General features: G+C 38.6%; 1 protein-coding gene across 2 annotated transcripts in view; it reads left to right on the top strand.

Annotated features, from left to right (window-relative positions):
- pcbp3 (poly(rC) binding protein 3) overlaps nucleotides 1-27,064 on the top strand; it is a 77,495-nt gene that overhangs the window by 40,866 nt on the left and 9,565 nt on the right. For both annotated transcript variants that reach the window (XM_005736875.1, XM_013911769.1), the window contains exons 6-12: nucleotides 13,553-13,712; nucleotides 18,960-18,983; nucleotides 19,063-19,095; nucleotides 19,305-19,421; nucleotides 20,056-20,187; nucleotides 22,250-22,378; nucleotides 23,824-23,898. In XM_005736875.1, coding sequence (XP_005736932.1) covers nucleotides 13,638-13,712; nucleotides 18,960-18,983; nucleotides 19,063-19,095; nucleotides 19,305-19,421; nucleotides 20,056-20,187; nucleotides 22,250-22,378; nucleotides 23,824-23,898 — 585 coding nt within the window. In that variant the 5' untranslated portion in view covers nucleotides 13,553-13,637. The remainder of the gene's footprint in view (nucleotides 1-13,552; nucleotides 13,713-18,959; nucleotides 18,984-19,062; nucleotides 19,096-19,304; nucleotides 19,422-20,055; nucleotides 20,188-22,249; nucleotides 22,379-23,823; nucleotides 23,899-27,064) is intronic.

Raw genomic sequence — 27,064 nt, 5'->3', positions numbered from 1 at the left:
TGAAGTCATATATCGCCAGCTGCGAGTGTCTCCTTCCATGTAGCCTTGCTGTAGTTGACTTGAAAGACTTTATTAAAAGAAATGTCAGAAAAGTTTTTAAAATAAGAGAAAGAAAAAAAATGCATAAAATTCTATCAAACAAGGTCAGGAGAGCTTCATTGTCTTGACTGTATTCAATTGCTTTGTTGCTTTATTTCAATTGCAAGGCCCATTTAGAGGTAGTAAAAAACAAAAAACAAAAGGCAAAATGTGGACGTGGAGGATGCTGGTTAATGAACAAGATAGTAGAAAGACCAAATGTACTTTTTTGTTCATGGTTCTACCATAGTGGATAAATTACACAGAACACTGGCTACTTTGCATGCAGGGTCCCCCTCGGGATGCTTACAGCACCAGACGTATCTATGATTTACAGACAATGACAGCAGCATTATCAGAATGGGGAGAAATTAATAAAAAAAACAAACATGGGAAAACAATAAGATAAGAGGAAAGTTTGCAAGTGTCATTGTTGTCCCAAATAGTAATTGGCAAATCCTCGGTCAATCAAAACATATTCTATGAGTTCAACAGAGTCCTACTAAAGTGGGTAGTGAACTGGAACCATTCAATTTCAGACTCTTAATGCTCCTTTTGCTTGTAGCAATACAGTGACAGTGTATGCAGCAAGGAATTACTTTATCAAACAGCAAATGCAGCTTTAGTGTGTGGTTTAACAATATGTGCAAGTCAACCCACAATGCAGGGAAACCAAATACTTGGTTAAATGCAGATTAAAGGTCAATCGCATGTTTTTATTTGTTTTTTTTTTTTTCCAATTATGTCATTATTAAAAGGTAAAATCACAAAATCCGAGATGTGGTGCAGAAGTTGATTTTAGCAATAGGCTGACAGAAAGATTTAGCATCCATGTTTGATGGATTTACCAACATGTCACTGAGAATATCCTGGCGCCCACTGCAGTTGTTTGCCACCTCCAACCTCCCCCCAGACCCTGAGGGGGACCCTAATCTGGGGCACTCGTGTCTTCTGTCCATATAAAAGAGGACGCTTGTCCATGACGAAATGGACAGGTCTGCTGCGAAACTCATCTGAATCGGGGACTATTTTCGGGTTACACTACAAATGTGACCTCACCATTTTTGATTCGCCCACATGACCCAACGTCTTGGCCAATGGCTTGGCGGCTTTTTGTCTCGTCTTGGTGGTAGGAAGATATATTATTTCGATTCCGATTGATTCATCTTTTGTTAACAGCTGAGGTGGGGGTCATCTCTTTGGAACTGCGATCAGGTACATTTATTATTCTATTTAAAGATGATGTCCCATGCGTTTTGATTAAATTTTTCTGGCCAAAGGTTAAGATTTCCTAAAAGTAAATGTCTTATTTAGGATGGCTTTTCTGGAGAAACACATTAAGATCAGACTCTGAATTGCTTTAAATTGATGAGTTGAGATGTTTTATCATGTTAATTTATCCGATAGTTAGTAGAAATTTGGGGTCATGATTAAGGCTAAACTCAACTCTTAGATGGCAGCTTTTCATGTTGAATGCTTAAATGTGACTTCTTGGTGCAGAATGTCTTTCAAGGTGACTGTGCCAATCTTGCACTGTTGGTTACAAATCTAATTTCAGTTCATGGTGAACCGGAAAACCTGAATACTACAATTTTTACATAAGCAGGGGAGACATGGTTTCACTGGTAGCAGTGTCTACTTAATCAACCAACGACCCTGTAAGAGAGGCATGCTCTCCATTAACGATTACTGACACGATGTACAAAATAAATAATTTCTCTATATATTCTTGGGAAAACTGACAGCTAATCACAACGACAACACATGTTAGCCATCCAAGCTAATCCTAAGAGGCAGAGGAACAATGCAAGCGGCCGCCGGCCTGTGAGTCTAATTTAAGCTGAGATCTTAACCAGGCCGACTGATTGGAGATGACAGGCTACAGCCAGCTTTTGGGGGCAAATGGGGGGGACTGGCTGGATGGTTGCTTACAGACAGAGGTGCAGCAACAAAATTCTCCTCGGCATATGTAAATGCAAATATATTATTCTCTTTCTGCTCTAATATAACTCAATACCCTAAATGCATCAAGGCTGTTGTTTTCTGAGAGACCATTTTGATTTTTTTAGAAAGGGCTCTTCTGTGGAGCGAAGGTGCTAATAGGCCACAGAAGCTAGCAGATGATAATTAATCCAAACAAAATGATGACAATTGTTCTTTGAGGTTATTCTTGCAAAAGATGTCCCCGGTAAGCAAAATGCACAAAATCGTTCCACTGAGATATATATATATATATATATATTTATTTTTTTTTTTTTTTTTTTTTTTTTTTTTTTTTTTTTAAACACATCACACTCTTTACCCATATGGAAAAGATATATATAAATCTTATAAAGTTTGTATCTGTCTTGTGTGAAACTTGTATGAGAAGCATACAAGAGTAAAAACAGATATAAGATCCCTTGAAAAATTATATAATGAAACTTGTATGTTTTGGATACTTACTAAAACAATATATGAAAGTAATGTGAAAGTGGCCACTTTCATGAGTTAAGTCATAAGTTTTTACTATTTCTTTTCCATATGGGTATGTTTGAACCACAGGAGGCAAAAACACTAAGTGATTTCTAAAATACTAAGGGTCGCTTTTCAAAGAGCCTTTTAGTACAGTTACTGACCAAACTGTTTGGGTGAATGTGATTATAAGATTACTGCATGTGATTTATAGAGAGTATTTTCATGAAACTGGATAATCAGAAACTTCTGCTTTCGTTTTAGTAAATGCTTATAAAACAGGCATCACATTTATTTTAATACAAAAAAGTGTATCTCACCAATTTGGTTAAACATTTTACTGTAACTTTTCCTGTTATAGTATTGAGTTATTTTTGTTCCCAATTCCGTCTGTCCTTGTAGTAACAATGAACAGACATCAACAAAGATCAGATGGCATTCAACTCACACTCGTTTATCACCAAAGACAACTATCATTTAGAAATCATGATGATTTGTGTTGGATGTTCGACGCTGGAAAATAAAGATACAAATTTAATTTAAAGTAACTGGAAATATCAAGGAATAGAGCAGCATATTTATTTATAGGACTATTTATGGTTATATAATACCATCAATAGCCTTTACCAAAATAGTTTTTTAACCTTTTTATATAGCTTACAGTTCAGTCTCTGTTTTCGGTTGAACATGCTCCATGATTGTTAAAACAGGACAGAAACGATCAGGGCTTTATTATAAATATACACTGAATACAAAACCCATTTGCTATACGGATTTAATCAAGCTTATAGAGTGCAAATTCTAAGAAACACCATTTAAACACCACAAAAAGTTATATTATGACTAATATAACTTTAAAGTATCTGAGATTACGAAACATTTTAATTAGTACAATTCTACAGTATCATATATATTTCTGCATGCAAGTGTCTGTGTGCACATGTAAATAAATAAATTAGGCCTTTAGAGTTTTTCTGTCAAGCTCTATCATTTTTCCATCCGACATGTTGTTTATAAAATCTTGAGTAATTTCTTTTTTCCCCCCATGACGTCCTCTACGCATTCCTTCATTTACTTTCAAAAAGCTTCCACTTTAAAAATCTGCAGCATTCAAGCATTCAAGCTTGTATTTTGTTAATTACAGTAGTTGTGGATTAATAACTCAGTGTCATCTGAAAAGAGGCTTTTAGCTGTGCAGTTACTTTGAAGTTAAAACTATAAAAAGAGCAATAAACTGAACAAAACACAAAAACAAAACAATATGTTAAAGGTTTATGCCCATTTAAGGTCTCACAACTCATGATTTACTTTGTGGTTTTTCATTTGACAGGTTATCATTTTTGATTTGGACGTCATTTGTCTTTCAACTGAACTATGATTCATATTATGAAAGCAGCTCCAAAAGCCTGCCTGTTAGCGTCATTGAAAATGGTGCACTTGCTTTAACTGGATGATGGGTTGATTGTTCCTTTGTGTTAAATCTAATCTAATTTTATTCGTAAAGATTCATTTCATAAAGAGGTGGTTCAAGGTATGTTCTTGCAGTCCTTAAAAATTAACACAAGGTCTATTTACTTTGCTTTTTAAAAAGACTGTGATTGGTGCACTGATGATAAATGCTATCTCACTTCACTTTGAAAAACCCTAGAACAGGGGTAGGCAACTCCAGGCCTCAAGTGCCGGTGTCCTGCAGGTTTTAGATGTGTCCTTGATCCAACACAGCTGACTCAAATGGCTAAATTACCTCCTCAACATGTCTTGAAGTTCTCCCGAGGCCTGGGAATGAACTAATGATTTGATTCAGGTGTGATGACATAGGGTGATGTCTAAAACCTGCAGGACACCGGCACTTGAGGCCTGTAGTTGCCTACCCTGCCCTAGAACATGTAGAACTACCAGGTGACCCAAGCGGTCTAATAGGTGTGTGTACTGAAAGCATGTTTGGTACGTATTAAAAAAAAAAAAAGCACTTGTTATGTTTGAGATGTTTGTTTGTCAGCAGGTGACAGCCTTTTGATAATTTTCTATACAGTGGAGGTAGTAATTATTTGATCCCCTGCTGAATTTCTAAGTTTGCTCGCTCGTGCCTGAGTATGTTTCATCGGGAAATCTACGACTAAACTGACGTGCACCTCCAGAGAAATGAACGCAGCCCGCAGCTATTGTGGTTGTCCTGTTTCACCTGATTCCTCCTGTGCATTTTTTACTACTTTTTCACCCGAGTTTTTGAATTTATGAGCGAGGCACTTGCAATCGTTGCCTTAATATAATGAATAACAATCATAGCATCAATTTCTGCATAAATGTCTGCAAGCTCTTGGAGCGAGATTGGTGCAACTGTCAGAGAGGATGTTAGGGGCTGTATAATGTATAGATGTAACCATGTATCTTGGATAAAAACTAAAGAATGCTCACTTACAAAGAAATGCACAAAGTTACAAACTGTGGACACTGTGGAGCAAAATAAACAAAAAAACACTATAAAACATATAGCCTTCTTACTTTTAGTTCTAAATATATTATGCAAAACGTGTAAAAGACAACCTCAACTGGCTTTCTTTAACAGACATTATGCTGAGTAAAGCTAGCTATCCATATAGCATGACAGTCTGTTAAAACTGTGCACAACCTGTGACTACCTTTCACAATAACAAGAGACAGAAGCTGAAGAAAAGAGAGCAGAGATGGACCAGAATAAACTAAATAAAGTGACCAAGTGAGAGCTGTGTAGAGGGATTTTACATGCATGAAAGTATGAAAAAAATGAAAGACCTAGGCCATAAACCCATGAGGAAACCATTTACTGAGCTAGGGCAAAGGTCTGTTTTCCCAGAGGCCTCTATAGGAGCACGGACGTTTCCCCATCATAGCCAATCAAATAAATCCTGGCTTAAGGCACTTCCATACTGGCTTCTCTTTTCAGACACGAAAGCTAAAACTAGCTGTCAAACTGTAAGTGTTTTTGCAGCTCTGTGCAGGCCAGTCTTAATAGTGACTAATCAAATGAGTCATAAGTTGATTTTGTTTGAAAATAATGTCAACGTCTAAATAAAAAGCATAAAAAACAATGTTAAACACTGTTCCACAGGGCCATGGTAAATATTAAGACCACACAATTTGCCGTTTTGGGTGTGTGGTCTATTTAATTTTTTTCCAATGACAGCAAATTTATTTGTATTATATATATACTCCTGAGAGAAGAATGAGGTATTATAAACTCATTCTAAGAGCCCACTTATCCAAAAACAATATTAATACTATAATAACACGAAACATCAGAATGCAATGACAAAAATCTATTAGAACCTGCACATCACTTTGGTTTTCTCTCAGATATCTTGATTACAACTGTTCCTACACTAGCTGCCTCTGAGCTGCAAGGACAAGAGCAGGATTTCACCTTCCCCCTCAACTGAAAAGTGAAACATGTGCCATCATAGCCTAGGGAGAAGTGATATTGTTTTAAAAATGCACATATTTGCAGACGCTCTGCAGAGACATATTCCTAGCATTGTAGAGTGTATATTACTTGCTTACAGAAGAGTTCAAGCTGTCTCTTCTGTACACTTAGGGAATCATGACTTGAATTCAGTAATGCCAATGTCATAGCATGTCATATTTTCAGGAAGTCAGGGAAATTGTCAGGAACCCTTTCCTTCCTGACATCTGAGCAGTGTTTGGGAGGGAGGAGTCATTACACCAAACAGGAGTAGAATGGTGCCTTAATGCACTGGATTGAGTTGAATAATGTATACAAAAACATTCAAGGTGTTTCCAGTGGATTTTTGTCACTATTTTATGAAGGAAGTCTACTGGCCTCATAAAATTATTAACTATTTTTTAATGCTAGCTAAGATACAGCAGTTACACTTACTCCCTGAACATTAGTCTTCATCCGTCCTATGTACTGATTCTTGAAACGGAGTCTCGCACTACAGACCCCAGTCACATATTTTTACACTTCAAATTTGTTTAGTAAGTTACTAAATTTGGTCTCTTCACTCTCTAGTTTCTGTTCTGTCATTGTCTCTCTTTGCCCTCTTCCACTGGTACCTACTCGGGTTTGGCACTGCTCAGCTTATAGGGTTTTCTATTAGGTAGTAGTACATGGTGCCAGATACTTTTTTAGTACCTACTTGGCCAGGATTACAAGTGAATCTGAGGCAATCTGAAAATGTGGCATCAACAGATTGCATGCTACCAATTGGCTAGTCAGTGGGTCACTCAGTGAGCCATGATGTCGTCTTCTTCATGAAAATCCAAACCGCTAGTTTTTAAACTCGGCAATAAGGGAAAGGCAACACAAAAAACAGTCTGTCAAAAAGCCATACACAGAGCAGCAGGTAAACTACTGGCTTAAGTTTGGGAAAAGTTTATGGTTTAGGTTCAAACTAGAATTAACCTTATAATAAACCGTAAAAACTAGTCTTTAGGTTTGACAGAAATAAATACAGAAAATTGGCATGATAAGATCTTTCCCCCCATTTTCACCCATCCTAAGTTTACATTCTGCTTGACTCTGTTCAGATCGCGTGTTTTCTGTTTATACTGTTCCTAACATGTGTGCAGCTTCCTAGTGGACAAACTACGCAATGTCAAAACCCAACATATGTATGGTGTTTCTCTCATCTCTGCTTTTCTTTCCTTCATTTTCATTAATCATTATCGTTTATAAATGCTGATACTGATAAATTGCCAAATAGGTAATAGCAGCCAATAACACTGACCTGCCAGTAAATCAGTCAGGCTGTACATTACTTCATTCTTTGTTATGAGACTGCGCTGAATGAACAGTTTCCCATAGCTGCCAAATACTCTTTGTTTTGATAATGCAGTGCTTGCCCTACAGCTTACTGCTTTGGGTGAGGTGAAAGATGTTACTGCGTTATTTTTTGCGGAGTTTCATTTCAACAGCAGCTAGTTTTTTTCCTCAAGTGTTACTCCATCTCTGCAGCAGAAATGCCACGAGGGTTAAAGCCTGTGTTCATCTGTGTTTGCTGCGTGGCTGTGCTGTAAATGAGCAGCAGAGCTGTTTTTGCTCTAGCCAAGACTAGCTTCCCTGTCATCGGATGTACAGATGTTTGAGGTTGTTCACCACCAGTCCATCTTTTAGATTTTAGACTAATTAACCCTTGCTGGAAAACTTGAAACTGGGGTGTTATTAACTCAGTTAATAACGCCTTCCCTTCTGCAACTGTGCCACATGCTCTGTTCCACCACTTTCCCCTTCACACATATGCCACACATATGCACACAGTGACAGCCATGAATAGAAGTCAGGCGACAGAATGAAATTACATTTAGTAGAGATGCTCAAAGAAGTTAAAAGAAAAGGTTTCTATAGTCCTAACTGAGAGGCTGGTTTAGTCAAAATTTAAATTGACAGGTAAGCCAATCCCCAAGAACATCCCTCGAACAAACTGTGCTATAGCAGTTTAGAAAGAAGAAGACAACAGGCGCAGAGGAAGCAGGAGAAACTGATGTTTTAAAACAGCAACACTGATATGTGAACAGTTTACTATGGGGTCCGATTCACATGTGGACAATTATGTGGCACATGATGCTTGTTAACACCTTTGCTGCCACACGCTGTCTGACACCTCTTGACAAAGGCACCGTGATCATTAGACCCGGAGCAAGATGAAGACATTTGTGAGAATTTTTCTTTTTGTACCTTTATTTACACGTCAACACGGTATGTGTTTTTGTTCACAGCTCTCTAGGTGTTGCCAACTGGTTAGGGGGAAAAAAACAAAACAAAAAGAAAATAGCATCACTACGAGGTGCAAAAAGCACAAAGCCCAACGCACCATGTTAGCAGTTTTGTCTGACTCATTTGTTCTAACACCACAAAATATCACTCTGCAGTTGACCCCGTTTCTCATAGCAACATGTGAAACAGTCATGATAACGTCGTCTAAGTGTTTGTGCTCATGGATATGAATCCTCTCAGTAGTCAGCACACCTGTTAAGCAAATTTATTTGTATTATCGTCAGCAGGGACACATCACTCTGGCAAACAGCAAAACAGAGCTTTAAAAGAATTTGCAACTTCTGTTTTTAAAAAGAAAATCCAAAAACATTAAGTCATTTTTAATGAGAAATACCACATTTCAAATTACTGTACCAGCCACATGCATATAGAGGCACATGCTACTAGCAGGTAGCCCTTTGTGCAGCTCTCTGGCTGTGAAACCCCAGGCAAGACCCACATTAGTAGTTACTTGAGTCAGGAAAGGGCAAAGCAAGAAATGCAGTATGAGGAGACAGACCTGGACACCCTACTGATAAACACATGTTTGCTGAAGGTTCCTCTGACTGCACGGAAGCAGGGTAACCCAAAATCCTGCAATGGGACTGTATTGCAGGAAAACTAACAGACAAGCCTACAAGGTTCTGAGCAGGTGTTCACATAACTGCCCATTTATAACGCATCAAAAACTGCACCTGCATTTTACATTAGGTGGGCCTCAAGAAGCCTTGAAAGAGGTATAATAGTAATGACTAATACTCTGTGACGTCACTTAGGATAGATGAGGCATCTCACTACCAAGCAGTAACAACCCAGGGGGGAAATGCAGGGGAACCTGTCTCAGACAAGGTCCCTGTTAGGACAAGAGGCAAGGCTGTACAGAAAAACTAACCATGCCAGTGCAATGGCTGGGCCTGGCTCTTACCACTTATTTCACAACTTTGTGAAATATTCATAATAAACTAATTCTAGTTTCAAAATGCTGTAAAATTATGAACTTACCAGAACATTTTAACTGAAACATCTGTTACCTGTCCTGTACAAGAAGTGATCTCATCTACTTTGATTTTTATTTTAAGATGTGTGACTGGAGGTTTTAAAGAACCCAAAGCAAATCATAACATCTCCCATGCAAGGAGAGGAAGGGTACCACAAACACCTTGAATGTGATCAAAAATATCTGATAAACTCAGAATAAAATTTAACACACAACTAAAACTACAACTACTGAAACACTTAAAAGTTATGTTTACAAGGAAGTGCCAACAAACGGACTTGCATTTGTCAACCAAAAAACCCCGAAAACGCTATATATCTATAGTTTATAGTTCTAGTTTATTTATTTATATAGCACATTTAATTACAACAGTACGTTGACCAAAGTGCTGTACAAGAATACAAAATACCTAGTAAAATAACTTTGTAGACATTTGTGGTTGTATAATACATTATACAACATCTCAAAACCAAACCATGTTTGTAAATATATAAAGTCCTTTCTACCTATGCAAGAAAGACATTTACACCTTTAAAATGAAAGAAATAACCTGCACAAAGACAAGAAATGTACAATGTATACATAAAGGCAGGTAGGGGGGTTTGCTTTTATAGAGGAATGATTGTAAACTATAAGAGAAAACACAATTTAAAAAGTGCTTTGCTGTGTTTACAAGTAAAACTTTAGCGGCAAACAGTCAGTCAACACACACGAGGTTGTATATAACACGGAGAATGTAATTATCAAACTGAAAACAGCAGAGGTGGATTGTTTTACTCACGGCATTCAGATGAAGGTCATTCTCTTTGTCCGGGAGAATTACTTGAAGCCCATATCGGTTCATTTTCCTGTTGGATCTGTCTGGGCTCGTCTCGGCCTTCACTCTGTGCCGTTAGCGTGGTTAGCTAGCTGACAGCATTAGCAGCACACTTGATAGTAGTGTGAGTCAGTGTGACGTTGAAGTTGTTGCCTTTAGTTCACTTTATCGGGGTTTACTACAGCTTCACAATGGCTTCACGTACATTTAGAAGTTTATTATTAAAGGACTGAATCTTACACTCTGGCTGTCTCCATGCAAACCTTTTTGAACACCTTCCTTGGTTTTGCAAAGCTGCTACAGCTCCAGCACAACCTCAGCACACCTGTGGGCAACTCTTTTCCCAGAGGGCCATGCTGGCTAATAAACATTAAGAGAAAGACCCCATTATTTCAACTTTTTTCTTATGAATCTGATATATAATCTCTAAATTTCGTGAAGTTATCCTTTCCCTTTCTAAAAGTGCAAATTATTACTTGTTAATTGGTGCTCAGAGGTTCCCAAGGTGCTTGGCAGGTAGTTTCTTCCACCTGTCTTGCAGAACCTGCCGCCTCCCCCCCCAGGTTCTTGTGCCTCCACTTCTATTACATCTCATTAATCTTGTGCTGTGCTGAACTCCTGTTTTTTTCTGAATATATATTAATCTGAAATTAGACCACCTTTAGCCACAGCAGTTTAATTCATTGCATATCACAGGAGTATCTATAGATGTGCCACACTTACACCTGCATTCCATAGTTATGCAAAAATAAATGATAAATCCCACTTTTCTGTAGCACAAGTAGGCACAAATATTGGTAGGCTACAACAAAGCAATCTTTATTTCCAAAGATGTATAACAAAAAACAAAAATAACTGACTGGTGTAAGTGTGTTGCATAAAAACAAATTTTGCATTAAAATAATATTTTAATTGATTAACCATGAAGAGTATTTTTGTTTATTAAAATATGAACTTTGTTTTCAGTGTACCAGATGGTCATCAGTGCTATTTTTTGGATATAATGAAATATCCATTCTTAACTGATGATCTGACCTGGGGTGGCCTGAAGCTTATCCCAGCTGCCACTGTGCAAGGAAAAGCAGGGTGCACCCACATCACCAGTCAGTCATCGGGCTAACACACTCTAATGAGCATGTTTTTGGACTGCTAGGGACTTGTCTTTATTGGATCCCTGTTAAATAATTAAATTCCATTTAAAATGTTTTTGCTTACATATGAGGTCTAAAATGATGAGGTAACTCTGGACCATGTTTATATCAATCAAATTATATTCCTGTCTCATGTCTGTGCCTACCAATCATCCCTCAGCCCTTTGTTTAAAAGCAGTAAAGTTTAGGGATGAGTGTTTCTCGTGGGAAACACAACACATCTGATTGTTTCAGTGGGTTCTAAGCTAGACATATTTTTGGTTCGTGGATGTGATCACTTCAAGGTCCACAGTCTTACTGCTTCTTCTTGTAATAAACTAAACGTTTACCTTTGAACCAAATAAAGCTCAATTTAAGCCCAGGTGGCTAGTCTGACCCGCAGATGTGGGCCTGTTCATTGCACTGACATCAGGGCTTCCTGGTGACCAGACAAACCGCTCTTTGTGGCTGACTGTATGTGTGGGGTTACTTTCATGCTGCAGAATGAATTTAGAACCAATCTTATGCCTTCCTGGTGATGCAGAGTGATAGACAGGAATCTGCATTTAAAGTTGTCCCCGGCAGGTATATTTAAGTTGACCTCTAAAATGTAACTTACATATATCCAGTGTGGATATCAGTATCTGTGGGTTTTGCCCTCACTTCAGTGCAGTTAGCATGATTTATATTCCTTTTCTCACAAAACTCAAACCAACCTCACTAACCAAAATGGGTGGGGAGGGCTGCTGTGCTAATTTTTATATATCTCCTCTTTGTCTTTGTTTTCATAGGATAATATTGTTCCATTTTCTTATATGAGCACAAAAAGTAAACAGTAGCCTAAGGTTGTGTCTGGCTGGAAATTAGAAGCTGTAGCCAAATGAGTCTCCACAAAAACGCAGAAAATAGAGATTGGAGAAGAATCCCCTGGGGCTGCTTGATAAAAATTTAAACCTCAAACTTGCAGGTAATGATAACAGCAGTAACTCAACAGGATGGGTGATTACATCAGATTGCAAACTGTATCTACAGAAAACTTAATATTGACATTTGGATGGTATTGTCTGAGTGAAATGACAATAGCCAAAGGGTTACAGAGCACCACACTAACCATGGGACAGTAGGAAATGTGAAACAGACTGGATTCAGGCTCTGCATCACATCACACATGATATATTGACATTCGTGTAACAAAGGTCATTCTAAACTTGGCAACAGTACAGAAACTTTTCCTTTACTCATTAAAGATTTCTTTGTTATAGACTTTACATAGACTTAACCAGAACACCAAGTCATGTCTTATAACTTTTTAAAACACAAAAAGCAGCTATGACTTTTTGGCACAGCCATCCAAGCATACAGACTGGTCTGTTTGCCTTTGCCTTAACAGCAAAGGCAGAGGAGAGCAAAGTAATTTGACTAACTGTAATAAGGGCACAGGAGGAAGACTTTAATGTCTGAGTCAGAGGAAAAAGCTTTTTAGCAGTGAAGACTCGGAGGATTCTGCAAGTCATCGTGCTGCACCTTCAAGGCAACATTACATATACAGATAAGGCATTCCTGTAGTCCATGTATTCATTTATTCACCTAGTTTCATCTCAATGGCACGGTCCTCCGTCACAAATGTTGCAAATTATTTTATTCCTATATTGGTCAGTCTGGTATTTCCAGTATATTCCTAGACAGTTCGTGAATAAGAGCTCAGAAGAATTTTCTCTCTCTCTTCTGATCTGGCCTGCAATTAAAAACAAAACAAGTGATTGCTTTGTTTTTGCGTTTGAATTTTTAACAGAGCAAATAAACGGGGGAAAAAAATACCTAGGGGGGAGCGGAATGTGATTACATTCGGTTATCTCTCGATCTTCTCAACACAATTACGTGTCATTCATGAAACAAATATTGAGCAGGCAGCTCATAAATGTGTTGCTTAGCCACGCTGTAGTCGAATGGGCTCTGCACTTTGGATTTTTAGCCTAAAGTCATCACTTATTTTTAATTTAGGCATTTGTGGTTAATATACCCCAGAAAACAAGTGTGTTATTTGGTGCTGAAGATATGAGGAGTGTGCAGTGTCACAAACTAATGAACCACTGAACATTAGTTAAAATCGCTGAAAGCTTTGTGTTGTGTCAAAGCAGTCTGTAGATTAATGGCTTTAGAAACTATTTTATGTGTCATACAGCAGAAATATGATTCCGTTACCGCATCTGCAGAAGCACCAAACTGCCTTCTTATAATAATTTAATGCAACTGGACGTTGATATCATCTGCTGGTTGTGAACACACCGACTGTGTTTGCTTATGTGTGATGTTGTGTTTTGTAGGTGACTGGCTGGCTGGAATACCACCGCACTCCTTCTCCTTCTGAGGACATCCTACTGCTGGACCACCAGTTTTTCCTCCCCCAGCATGGAGCCAACAAAAGTCCAGTCAGAGGGTGGCCTCAATGTCACCCTGACCATCCGCCTCCTCATGCATGGAAAAGTAAGTGAGCACAGTGATTGAGTGCTATATTGACTGTTAGGAAGCCTGAAAAGTGAGAGACATGCAGAGGGATTTATTTCTTCATTTCAAGATCCTTTCAGTGATGAATCAGGTGCCAGTTTTACATGGCCTCTCTTCCTAAACCTTTCATCTGATTTTAATGAAGTTGTATTCAGATAAATTGGAATTGTACAAATTGTGCAATGAAATTAACTTTCAAATCATTTCTCTATTTGTCCTGTTAACCTCAACTCTGACCTTAGATTTGACCGTCCTAGTAGCAGGACATCTGTAAATTAAAAAATTTAATTATATGTCACAACCTGCTGTAATTCATAGGACTTGCATCATAGTGGTCCCTTAGATTTTTAAATAATTAAAGTAAGTAAGTTGGTTTGTGGAGACATCTGTAGATGTATACCAAAACATCTATATGTCACAATTAGGGCTGAACGATATATCGCATTTGCGATAATATCGCGACATGATCAAGTGCAATTTTCTAACCGCAAAGGCTGCGATTATACTCTGGACATGTCCAAATTCATGGGCTGCATCCTCCTGAGGCCGCATTTGTAGACCGATTACGTCACAGCGACGCGCCGAAGGCTGTCCAAATTACTACCATATCCCAGAATTCATAGCGCGGCCCAGCCAAACTCCAGTTTCCAGCAATGGCGGCCGCTACTAAGTTTTAAAATTACTCATACTAATCTTTCTGGGTCACAAAATAAACTTTTAACATATTTTCAGGCGAGAAAGTAGTTGTGTAAACATCAAATATCTGCTCGGTTTATCAAGATATCCCATATTTGCAAAAGTGCTTCGACGTTTTCAGAGGCGTCTGCTACCCTCCGGCTAGCTCAACAGCTAGCCGGAAGCTCGAGGGTTACTGATGCGGCCGAGAACGGCACAACTCCCGGCACATCATTTTCAGATCACCGCGGAGTTTCGCTGCTCGGGTTAAACGTAATATATAAGTCACTTAGACAACCTAAAAACGTTATTGTTGGGCTTTTTTCAGTGTTTTGTTTGTTCGTGAGTAAATCGGTTTGGCTGAGATTAAAGTTATTAGATTAGATAAAATAAAACTTTATTAATCCCCCGGGTGGGTTCCTCCTTGGTTTTCACACAGCTGACTAAACGTCAAACAGAAAACTTATTAAACAGAAGTATGAGACAGTCGAGAATTTACACCAGTGTCTGGTTATATTTTAGATAGCAAGAAGCAGACGGCCGAGTTTATTAAACTCCACCGAGACAGCGGTGACGCTAATCAGAACTAGCCTTCTGGTCCAATTTCACGCCTTTAAATTTTAAAGGCGTGTTTGTGTGTGTGTTTATACAATTGCTATTATGTTTGCACTTTATGTGTAATGTTACTGACTGCAGAGATCAGTAAGATGTGTGCATTTTTTATTTATTAGTTTTATTTATTTAATATTATTTTTTAATTGAATGACTGTCTAGTAGTTCACAGATGTCGAAAAACTGAGTGTGGTAAAGCCACTGATTTTTTTAATGTATATTTCTGCAATCTGCACATTGTACTGACTTTCATTTTAATGTTTACACCAGGGTTCCTTGTCAGCACTTTATGCTCAGATGTTTGTAAGCTAAAAATAAACTATTGTGTATGTTCAAATATACTGTTGTGATTGAAGAAGTTAAATAAAAATGTCAGTCATCAATTCATGCATCACCTCATGTCATCATAACAGAGGTCTGTCTTCCAGGAAAGAACAGTTTAAAATTCATGTAATATAGTATTGGCCATACTATATGATGTATTGCTTGTCTTTGTTTAATAATGCAGAAGACAAAGACCTTAAAAAATAATCGCATATCGCATCGCAATCGCAATATTGGGGCAAAAAATCGCAATTAGATTATTTTCCATAATCGTTCAGCCCTAGTCACAATATTCAGGATTGTTGATGAAAATGAGAGAAATTAAAAAATATTTTCAATTGTTTACCACACTTAGTTCCACTTTACTGTCAAGGTGTGTGCTGTGGCAGGCGGCAGGTAGGATGTAGGACCCAAACGCAGGACTTGTACATGGAATGAGAAAACTTTCCACAAAAATAAATTTCACAACAAACAAACCAAATCCTCAAATAAGAAAACTAAACTGAACTCTAGAAAATAAGAAACAAACCACGGACTGAGAACTAGAGCTTCTGCAGGAACACAAAGGCAGAAACACAACACTGTGAGGGCACAACATAACAAAGCGCAAATGGAACACAGGGCTTAAATGCACAGTCAAGACAACGAGAGGATGGGGAACGGGTGGGAACACATCTGGGACAAATGAGACATAACGAGACGAATGAAGCAAAGCAGAGTACATTGGCAAAGGACACAGACTGTCAAAGTAAAACAGGAAGCATGACACAGAGATACAGACTTGACACTGAGACATAGAAACATGACAGACTCTGGAACAGCGGGAACATGAAGCACAGAGACAAAAGTAACAAGACGTGGGACACAGGGAAGACATAAAGACAGAAAACTAAGACTAAGCATATAACACACAGAGAACAGAAACAGAACAGAAACCTAGAAACCAGGAACTGTAAATATAATACAAAACAGAAAACCATCATTCAAAGAGTATAACTTAACCCAAAAAACACAAACACTGGATCACCAGACCCAGTCCCTTGACATTTACTATTAGTTCTTTGTGACTAATATTCTCCATAAAGTACCAACAACAGTACAAAAATAAACAATTGTAGCCCACAGACAAGCGGTTCCATATACTATTGATACTGCTAACATGTAGACGTGGGTTTAAAAAGCTCCTACTAACTCCTACTAAACTCCGTCTACTAACCAACAGGGGCTAAAAAGAATAACGTGAACTACCGAAAGCCACTAAATGGTAAACAAAAAAGTACTTTAAATGTTAAAAAGTAGAGAACTATTGTATATTAGCATCCTGGAGGCCTAGGGGTTGAAGGTATTGAGTAGCATCAACATTCAAGTCCAGATAGCCATCTTTGTTGTTTGTAATTACCAGTCTCCTTCCTCCCTCAGTTCCGTCCATCCATCTACTTGTCTAATAAAGGCCCAAAGTGCTTGAAAAATGACTGGTGGGCATTGAGTTTGAAAGATGCTTAGGAAGTGCCAATAAAATCTGCAATTTGTCCCATTATGGAAACCGTTAGAGCCAACAATAGCTTTGCTTTGACAACAGTCTAGATCAGCTTGAATGAAAGTACAACAGCAGCATATGCTGTTTCCACTTACTGTACACAGCATTAACTCATATTATGTAAGATCAACAAAATAAGCTAATGGCAGCAGATGTATTTTGCCTTCCCACACCAAAGTCCAGCTTTGCTCTACTTTTACCTTTCTTTACTGTGGGGTTATGTAAGCAAGCTTCACTGAGGTTCAAAGGCCTTTGGAGACTTCAGGCCTTTAAGACTGAAAATCTCCTGCTGTGTGTTTCTCTGCTGCTGACTCAGCTCAGCGTGTTCTTGTTCGCCCTTAGTATTTTCAGATTTCCCAGGGCATGGTGTATAATGTATTAATGGGCACCAACTTTTTAGCAGTTCTTATTTTTTTAGACACATGTGTACCATCCTCACTCCTTTCTACTCTTTAAGTGGCCATCAGAATTAGTTTGTGTTCACCTGGTTTTATAAAGAATGCTGTATCATCATGGCTCTTGCTTTCCATCCCCCACCTCTTGTGCTTTACTTTGTAAATAATATCTGTATGCAACGACCATTACTTTCTTGTCAGTGTAGAGTTTGTAAAAAAGCAGATTTCTTCTTGTCTAGAACTGTATGAACGTTACATAACAGCTGCTCAGTTACAAGGCAGCTAGAAAACCCGCAGCACACATGCGTAGCTGATAATGCTGGTAGATTCTGCAGGACAAAGAATGAAGCTCACATCTTCTCCTTGCCTGGTGTGCCAAGCAGCCTGTGAATGGCCGTGCAGGTCAGCCTTCATGACTGCTCATGTAATCGCTTTAAAAGCCAGTGACCCTGTGACTGTTTGAATAACCCCACATCCTGGCAGGGACATAACCACAGCAGCCACAAGGGAGGATTTTGGCAGGATTACCCACGTCCTTTCTCCACAGCAGTGAAGCCCTCAAATTGAGAAACCATTGGGTTACATTGGGTATTGGAGCATTTTCATCATTATCTATTGAGGGCAGGCAACCCTCCAGCATCCTGTTACACTTTCAAATGACTTTTTTCCCCTTTTGTGATGCCCAGAAAAGAGTTTTTGGTAGGCTCATCTCTGTGTCCCTGAAGCTGGAGTGGAGTGGCACAGGTGCCATTCTCCTTTCTCCCTCTGAGAAGAAGTTTATATGAGTATAAGTCATTCAAGAAGCTTGCACCTCAGCCATGTTTGCAATTCCAGGCAGTTATTACGAGATAACGTGACCAAACACACATCTAAAAGAATTGGAAGAGACATCAAATGTATTTCAGTTGTTAGTGGGACAATACAGTAAGACAGATAAAGAATCACCCCTCAAATATGATTAAAAAAAAGGCTTTGATGATGAGCAGGTGACTTAGCCTGAAAATATGGTTTAAACCTTTTTCCCCTGCAGGTTATACTTGTATTAAATGTAGGAAAAGTTCCACTTCATTACAACCACATGAATGAATGCAATTGTAATTTGATTTACTTTAAGAAGAAAAAACAATATAGTTAATGAAACAGGGCTGGATGGGTAATCTACTGCACTTCTGGGACAATGAGTCAATGCAACGGCCCTACAAGCACAGACAGCAGCTCATTGGTTCATTTGGTTTAGAGCTGGCACTGACCATTACAACTGAAACTTGTTATGTTTATGAGTATATTGTCAGAAAGTTAGTTTTGGAGTGTAATTTAATGTAGCACTTGATAAATATAAATGATTCTTATAGGGTAGAACCTGGCGCTGTGAACTGCAACTGCCTGCAGCTTTAACGTCACAGTAGACGTAACCCTCACACTTTCTGAGGAGAGGTCGGGGAGTGTTGACGCTTGCAGCCAGCGCTGCCTCTGTGCCCTTTACCAGCTGCGCCACACCAAACCCATAAAGAGTGATTCAACAAGCATGGAAAGTCTGACCCTGAACATGCCTGTCTTCATGTCTTGGCACAGTTTTTACACCCTGTTCAGTAAAAAGAGAAGCAAACAATTAAAAAGTACACATTTAAACAAATAAATATGTTTATTTTCTTCACTTTTTCTTGTTGTGTTTTCATGTTACAGGAGGTTGGAAGTATAATTGGAAAGGTATGTATTTTCATACTCATTTTCATGATTATGGAAAGATTCTGATTCACTTTGATGTACAAATGTACTTTTTTTTCAGAAAGGAGAAACAGTAAAAAAGATGCGAGAAGAGGTGAGTTTGAATATAGAAAAAATTAGCACAAATATTTATTACCCTCCCGCCCATTGCACCCCCCCCCAGCAAGTCACTAAAGATCACAATGAAATACCAGGCGAAGTTAACTTTGTAATGCATGATTCAAATTTGCTCAGGATCTGTTTGAATAATTAAGGTTTCTTATCACCGCCACTGAAAATGAAAAGTAGTTGCTGGTCTTCCAGAGTGGAGCGCGAATCAATATTTCTGAGGGCAACTGTCCAGAGAGGATTGTTACCATCACCGGACCAACGGACACCATCTTCAAGGCTTTTGCTATGATTGCCTACAAATTTGAAGAGGTATGATCAGTCTGTACACAATCAAAATGTACTCATTTAGTATTTCAATTCACCTTTTGCTCCTGTGGTAGTTCCAGACATTCAGCTTTCTTTATGTACACACGTTTTCCTGCAAGCGTGGGTTTCTCGCTTTGAGATAAAGATCTGTCTGCAAACACAATCTCAGTGTTTGTATTTAGATAAAACCAAGCCAGACTCATATACATACATATATACAGTACACCTGCAAAGGGAACCTGTATCACTGAACAGTATGAGGTGAATTTTCAGCTATCTTTCTGCTGATGTTGACTTTGATGTGTCTCCTCTTGCTAGTGCTGTGTAAGTACTGTGACTGGAACTTGTAAGAGGAGACTGACTGCTGAGTTCTTGGTGATCTGTGTAAAATGTGCCGTGCCAATAGGCTGGGTGTTTACAGGAGGGTGCATTCAGCGAGCGGAGGAGATGAAAATACTTAAGGAAAATTTAAAACAAGTGTGTTTTTGCAGGTCATTTTGCACCACCTTTGAAGTCTGGAAATTTATTTGGACATTCATTACTGAGACAGTTAACATCACGAATGTCTCGATGTCACATCAAGAAAACATTACCCTTACAAGATAAAATACTTGCTACTTTTGTTGTTGTTTTCCAGGACATAATCAATTCCATGAGCAACAGTCCAGCAACCAGCAAGCCTCCTGTCACCTTAAGGCTTGTTGTGCCAGCCAGCCAGTGTGGCTCCCTCATAGGGAAAGGAGGCTCCAAAATCAAAGAAATGAGAGAGGTGTGTGAAACATTTTTCTGAACGACCTAATTATGTTAATAATGTTTATCCTGTTTTTGAAAGACAAACAGAACATTTACAGACAAATAGTTTTATTTTACGAGCTTACATTCTTCATGAGTAAATAAATATTAGATATTTGAAAATTAATGAATAGTTTAACTAAACTGTGTCATTTTTCCTAAATAATTAACTGTAGGCTTGTTTTTACTTGATTATGTGTTACTTAATAAATTATTAATGAAATATCTGGAACGTTCAGCAGCAGTTATGACCCTGCAGCCACAGGACATTTAGCGAGTGCAGTTTTTTTTTTTTTTTTTTAAATCAGGACAACATTTCAGGCCTTAATGCTAGAAAGCCTCAGAAGAGGAGATACAGTATGACAGGCAGCTGAGCAGGACTCAAAGTTTGGATGATGCCATCTTGCGGTATATACCTTCACAAGGCCATCATAGCACCATCTGCACAGTATCGCTATAAAAATTTGTTAAGACATGTCACTAAACCAGAAAATTGCCCACCCCCTGTTGCTGGTGCTTGAGGCAAAGTCAGTGCATTTTGTATTCTGGGTGGCAGGAACATTTATTTCAAAATTTGATGCGAAGCAGTCCGATGATTGTTGAGCTACTTCAGTCTGGATCAAAGTGTTGGACCGACCAAATACCACTGCTATCGCTAGAGCCACACTGCTAGTGTGTCTAAAAAATAAGTAAATAATAAATAAAATATCAACAAACCTTTAAAAATGCCAGGTGACAGTACAGGGAAGCATATGACATTTGCTGTTAACTCATTTGAATTGTCTGTGTGCTATACAGTTCCCTATGTACAAGCCAGACGTTTTGTGCAGGTCTAACTTTTAACTGTGTGTTTAATGGATTCTCTATTGCATTACAAAAACTGTCACGAGTCTTTAGATACAAAACTAATGTGATTTTAAACTCAGACGTCTTAATTGTGCTGTGGCTCGTCTGCTCTGTCTGAGCAGCAGGATTTTAATTACAGTCAACTGCCGTAGTGACACTCCTCAGTTTATCCACTGTCTGAAAAAGCACTGTTTTAGCGCCTCTCCCTGCTTTTAAGCAAAATTTCTTCTGATTGGCTTCCTTAAAAATTAGGTGGGCGGGGCTTCTGTGCTCACAGCCAGGCTATTTTAGGGACTTCTGCTCGCTGAGACGTCTTACATATCAAAGAATGGAAAACACTGAAAAACTGTGAAGCCTGAGCTTACTTTGATCCAGTGATTGATACTCAGATTAGTTTATATATGACAAAAAAAGCTATTCTAAAAGTTTGAACCATTTTATGTATTTTACAGTTTTGGAAGTGCAAGTGTCATTAATTCACAGTCAGTATCATGAACACTAGCATTTAATAGCATATCAAAGCTACATTCCCAGTCATGATTTTATAGGTGGGTAGATTACAGCTGTTGTACATAAAAGTTATTTCTGTACAGATTTGTGTTAGAAATAATTTGTGGAGAGAGATGTAAATTTTAACATCCAATTATCCAAAAATAGCAACTTTTTTGGCAGTGGTTTTAAAAGTGGTGCAATTAGAGATAATTATGAATAGCTGGTGGACACTAATGGTGGAGCAGTGCATCCAAAAAGTCTCCGAAATGCGTCAGCTGTAGTCTATGCTTGTTTCCCAGTGATGTAGCAGACACTACACAGTGGCTGAATGAGTGAGTGGGTGAAGTGTGGGAGGATGCATCATTATTGTCTTTTTGATGGAAGCTGAAAAAAAGAAGATGTGGAGACAAAATACAGCCATGAAGGCAACAAGTTTTGACCCCAGGTGGATATGTGGCAATTGAAGGAAATAGTAAAGGACAAACTAAACATCCAAATTGCCATGGTGCTCTTATAGAGGCTGAAATGGAGTCTATCATATAGCCTGCACCTTGAGTACTTGAAGTACCTTTCAATTTTAATTTCCCTGCCAAAGTAAGTGCCTGTACTCTTGAGAGAAATGCAAAGCACAGCCTGAATGTGTTACAAATGAATTTCTTTCAACATCATCAAGCCCCTCAGAGTCCCTTCCTCTGCTCCAGTCCACAGGGGCCCAGGTCCAGGTAGCAGGCGACATGCTGCCCAACTCCACAGAACGTGCAGTGACAATCTCTGGGACCCCAGAAGCCATCATCCAGTGTGTCAGACAGATCTGTGTGGTTATGCTGGAGGTAAAGTATGTACAGATTTAGCAAAACGACTCTAGTTTAAGTGCCAATATGACTTACTATACAGTCTCAGAGAAATGTATTGAACAGACAGAGTGTGCGTCGAATTGCACTTCTGGCTAGACCTATAGCGTGCCTCTTTAAGAATTTATATTTAGTGCTTGTGCTCGTAAAGCACATTTTCTAAGAAATTGATTTTTGAATGGTCAGAACCACCTGGCAATTGTTGTCCATAAATGTCAACTTGACAGGCAACCGGCTCGTGCTATTAAGGTGCCAAGAAGGGTCTACATGCGTACATTTTCTATTATGCTGAAAGTGAGAAATTGTTTGCAGCATAGCAAAACAGACTGCAATTTAAATCATTCTGATGCAATTTAGAGGGAGAAATCTGTAATTATCGATCATTTTTGTGCATTAGTATCCAACTGAACTGTCACGGAAAGAGTAACACCATTACTTTGTCTGGATATTGTATCTGAAGTGGATACTCCTGCTGCTGCAGCACAGCAGCTACAGTGGAAATTTGATTAAGCCTTTTCCCCCGTCTTGAATAGTCTTGTTGCTGATGCACGGCATGAATCAATAACTTGGTGTCATTATAGTAAGTTCGCAAACTGGAAATCCCCTTCCTTCTCATTCGTCATGGCTCAGAAAAAATAAGGTGATGCATTTACACAGCAGTGCATGAAGACTAAAGACATTTTCTTTGTGAAAACTATAATGTTTCTCTCAGCAAGACACTTTATTGCCTCAGAATAATTCCTCTGCTTTTCTGCAGTAAAGCACTTTGGAAAATATGATTATATATGTGAATTGATAAGTGGGTGGATGCTATCCCGCTTCATATGCATTACACTGCACACAGTGATACACCAAGTCAAAAAAAATTACAGTATTTTAAAGAACTGTTCACTCTCTGTTTTTTCTTTTCTAGGTTTTATTAACAAAAAAAAAAGAGCACATCAGTACCATTAAATATACACATTAAATAAGAAGCTATTTTATGTGTATATTTAGCTAGTGTATCTTAGCATAACAACCATTTAGCTAGTGTATCTTAGCATAACAACTCTAAAGACAGGGAACAAAAGCTAAAAAGAGGTAACAAAACAGAAACTAGCATCACCTTATAGCCACTTTTGCTAAAATAATGGAGTTTACTTGCTATATGTGGGACTAGGCTTTGGGAAAATTTCCTTGGTACAATAATGAACTGATTTTAATATTTTCACTTAGCATGCTCTGTTACCTTCAGACAAATTGTGGCAAGCATCCTGCTCAGCTAATTGGCATCTTTAGCTTTATAATTTGCTCATCTTTAAACTAGTTTCCGTTCATTGTTGAGTATAAAAAAAGTAAAACAATTCTTGTGCAGATGTGAGTTTGACGCACTTACATTTGCAATTATCTTGCTTTAGACTAACTCTGACTTTCGTTTTTCCTAGTCCCCACCAAAAGGTGCCACTATCCCTTACCGCCCAAAGCCCACCTCCACCCCTGTCATTTTTTCTGGTGGCCAGGTAAGTGCTGAACTAGCTTTAACTTGTTAGTTTGTGCCTACAGCCAACTTGAGGCTTTTGCTGCAGCATCAGCATCACTGCCTCTTTAGTGCAAGCTTCTGTTAACTTTTATTCGCACACTTGCAATTTCTGCAACTCTGTCGCCTAAAAATAAATTTTATATAAGACTAAACTATATTATTTAGCAGATTTAGGTGCAGCATATTAGCTGGTTGTATCGTATTTTTTAAATGACATTTAGAAACTTGTAAGGATGTGGTTGGGGTGAATGACTGATGTACAAATCGTTCAATTTTCACGTTTTAGGCTGGAATAAATGGAAAGCAGTAGATGAGAGAGCACTTCTTAAATGTAATTAAACCTACTGTGTCATAAGACACAATGAAGTACTTTTATATTGATCAACTACTACTGTGTGAAACTACCTAATCAGTGTTCCTTTTGCATAGAAAAGAGAGAAATTGGTTCTGACAAGGATGATTGTCACAAAAATTACAGCTTTAGTTGTTTTATATTGGGGGAGTGGCTTCAGTAAAAATAGAAGTTTTATTCCTGTAGTAATTTCTATCTGGTTGCTTGGCTTTTGTAGCAGTAGGAACCTCTCTGTCAGAACTAGCACTGTTACCATGAAATGAATGTGGCTTATATTTGACTGACTTATATTTAAACGATCTTGCATTTGTGCAAATGATAAATGCTCAATTTTATTAGTTTGATTAGGTGCACCTAGCTGGTACCCAGTTGGACCACTTGTTGGTGTCAGAACTGCCTTATTTAATGTCTTGGATTCAACAAGGTTACTGGAGACATTCCTCAGAGATTTTGGTCGACATTGACACGATAGCATCAATTATTGCAGATTCTTCTATGATGTGAACCTCCTGTTCCATCACATCCCACATGTGCTCAATTGCATCGGGACTGTGGATGTCAATTGCGTAGCCAATTCACTGACATATTCAGAAAACATTTTGAGTTGGCTTGAGTTTTATCACGTGGTGTGGTATCCTGCTGAAAGCAGGCTGGGGTGTTTAGAATCGGAATCAGAAAGGGTTTTATTGCCAAATGTTGAGCAGGTTTACAACATTAGGAAATTGCTGCGGTACTTAGTGCAAACATGCTGTCATATAACGCTTAAATAGACATAAAAATAAGAATTAAAACAAGCCTTACTGGCTACTAAGGGGCCTAAAGTGTGCCAGAAATGTCCTCCGCACCATTATACCACGAACAGCAAAAGAAGTGTTGATACAGTGCAGGATGGAACCATGTTTCCATTTTGCTAATCTCAAATTCTGACCCCACCAACTGAAAGTCAAAGCAGAAATCTGGACTTGTTGAGCCCAGCAATGTTTTCCCAATCTTATTTTGTTCAGTTTTGATAAATCTATGTGAATTGTAGCCTCGGCTTCCTGTTTTTTAGTTGACAGGAATGGGACGCTGTCTGCTGCTGTAACCCATCTGCTTTAAGGTTCATGCTATGTATTCAGAGATGATCCTCTCCATACCTTGGTTGTTACAAGTAGTTATTTAAGCTACTGTGACTTTACTGTTAACTTTAAAGTAATCTGGCCAGTCTTTTCTCATCCATTTTCACTCATCTAACTGCTGCTCTCTGGATACTTTCTCTTTTTTGGACTCTGGAAACCCTTAGAGATAGTTCTGTGGGAAAGCCCTAGCCAATCAGCAGTTTCTGAAATACTCAGACCAGCCTGCCTGGCACCAACAACCATTCCACATTCAGATTCACTGGTCTTGACCATGTTTACATGCCTAAGTGCATTGAGTTGTTGCCATGTGAATTTTCTGATTTAATATATGTATTAACAAGCAGCTGGTGTACCTAACAGGTGTACCTAAAAAAAGTGGCTGGTGAGTGCATTTTGGCTGGACAGTCATTGTTGTTTGAGTGCACCGGATAGTGAAAGAGGGAAGCAGGGACGGTAGCAGAACCATAATGTGTGAATCAGTAACAATGGCATTAATGTCAACAAGAATGCTGGGTGCATACTAATGTCTGTCCAGCCATATCCATAAGTTAATTGCAGATTTGGACTAAAAGCTGTTGAATGAATTTGAAAACTTAGCAAACAAGAGATGCGCTGGAGGAACAGAGCACATAAGAACTTGTAATGACTCCAATTTTCCTTTTGTCTGGGAATAATCATCATCACTGGGTGTTAAATGGAAAAAAACCCCCCACATCTGAAGCCTTTAGAAAACAACTTACACGGGTCTGATTTAGAAAAAACAAAACAAAAAAAAACATGCACAGACAGAAATGCAAAAACATCTGTCCAAAATAAGGTAATTCAGTTGACTAATATGCTATGTTTAACGTTAGCATATACATACACAGTCTAGACTGGGATTTGAATGATTACTCACCTGAGACCGAGGCAGCTATTTTGTTTATACAGTTGAATCCATGAATTAAAGATGAAACAGGAGAACCAAAAATGAGGAGTCATAAAGCAGCACTAAGTTGCATTGGCAGCCATCAGCAAATGCGCTTTATGGACATTATGAAACATTTTCTGCCAGTCATCGGATATATTTTATTGTATTTTTGGACTTCCAAGACTTGGATGTCATTGTACTTCATCTACATATAATAAGCCTTTTCTGATACTGCTTTGAATATGCTAACACTTAAGTGGATCATCAATTAATGTTAGTTAATGTCATTGCTAATGATGCATAAGATTAAGTGAATCATCACTTTAATGTCATTACCACTAAATGGTAAATAAATGGTAAATGGCCTGTATTTGTATAACGCTTTTACTAGTCCCGCCTAGGGACCCCAAAGCGCTTTACACACCCAGTCATCCACCCATTCACACACACATTCACACACTGGTGGAGGCAAGCTACAGTTGTAGCCACAGCTGCCCTGGGGCAGACTGACAGAAGCGAGGCTGCATTATCGCGCCATTGGCCCTTCTGGCCAACATCAGTAGGTGGTAGGTGAAGTGTCTTGCCCAAGGACACAACGACCGAGACTGTCCGAGCCGGGGCTTGAACCGGCAACCTTCCGGTTACAAGGCGAACTCCCACTTCGCCCCACTAGAAACACATACCAAAATTTATAATCAGTATTATATGTAATATATACATTATATATAGTACATAGACAGATAATAAGGAAAAGGAATATTCAGTT

The sequence above is a fragment of the Pundamilia nyererei genome, unplaced genomic scaffold, assembly GCF_000239375.1.
Source record: "Pundamilia nyererei isolate P.nyererei 1_Seehausen unplaced genomic scaffold, PunNye1.0 scaffold00071, whole genome shotgun sequence".
Classification (NCBI taxonomy): domain Eukaryota; kingdom Metazoa; phylum Chordata; class Actinopteri; order Cichliformes; family Cichlidae; genus Pundamilia; species Pundamilia nyererei.
The sequence above is the reverse complement of the archived record's forward strand: the minus strand, read 5'-3'. Positions and strand labels throughout refer to the sequence as shown.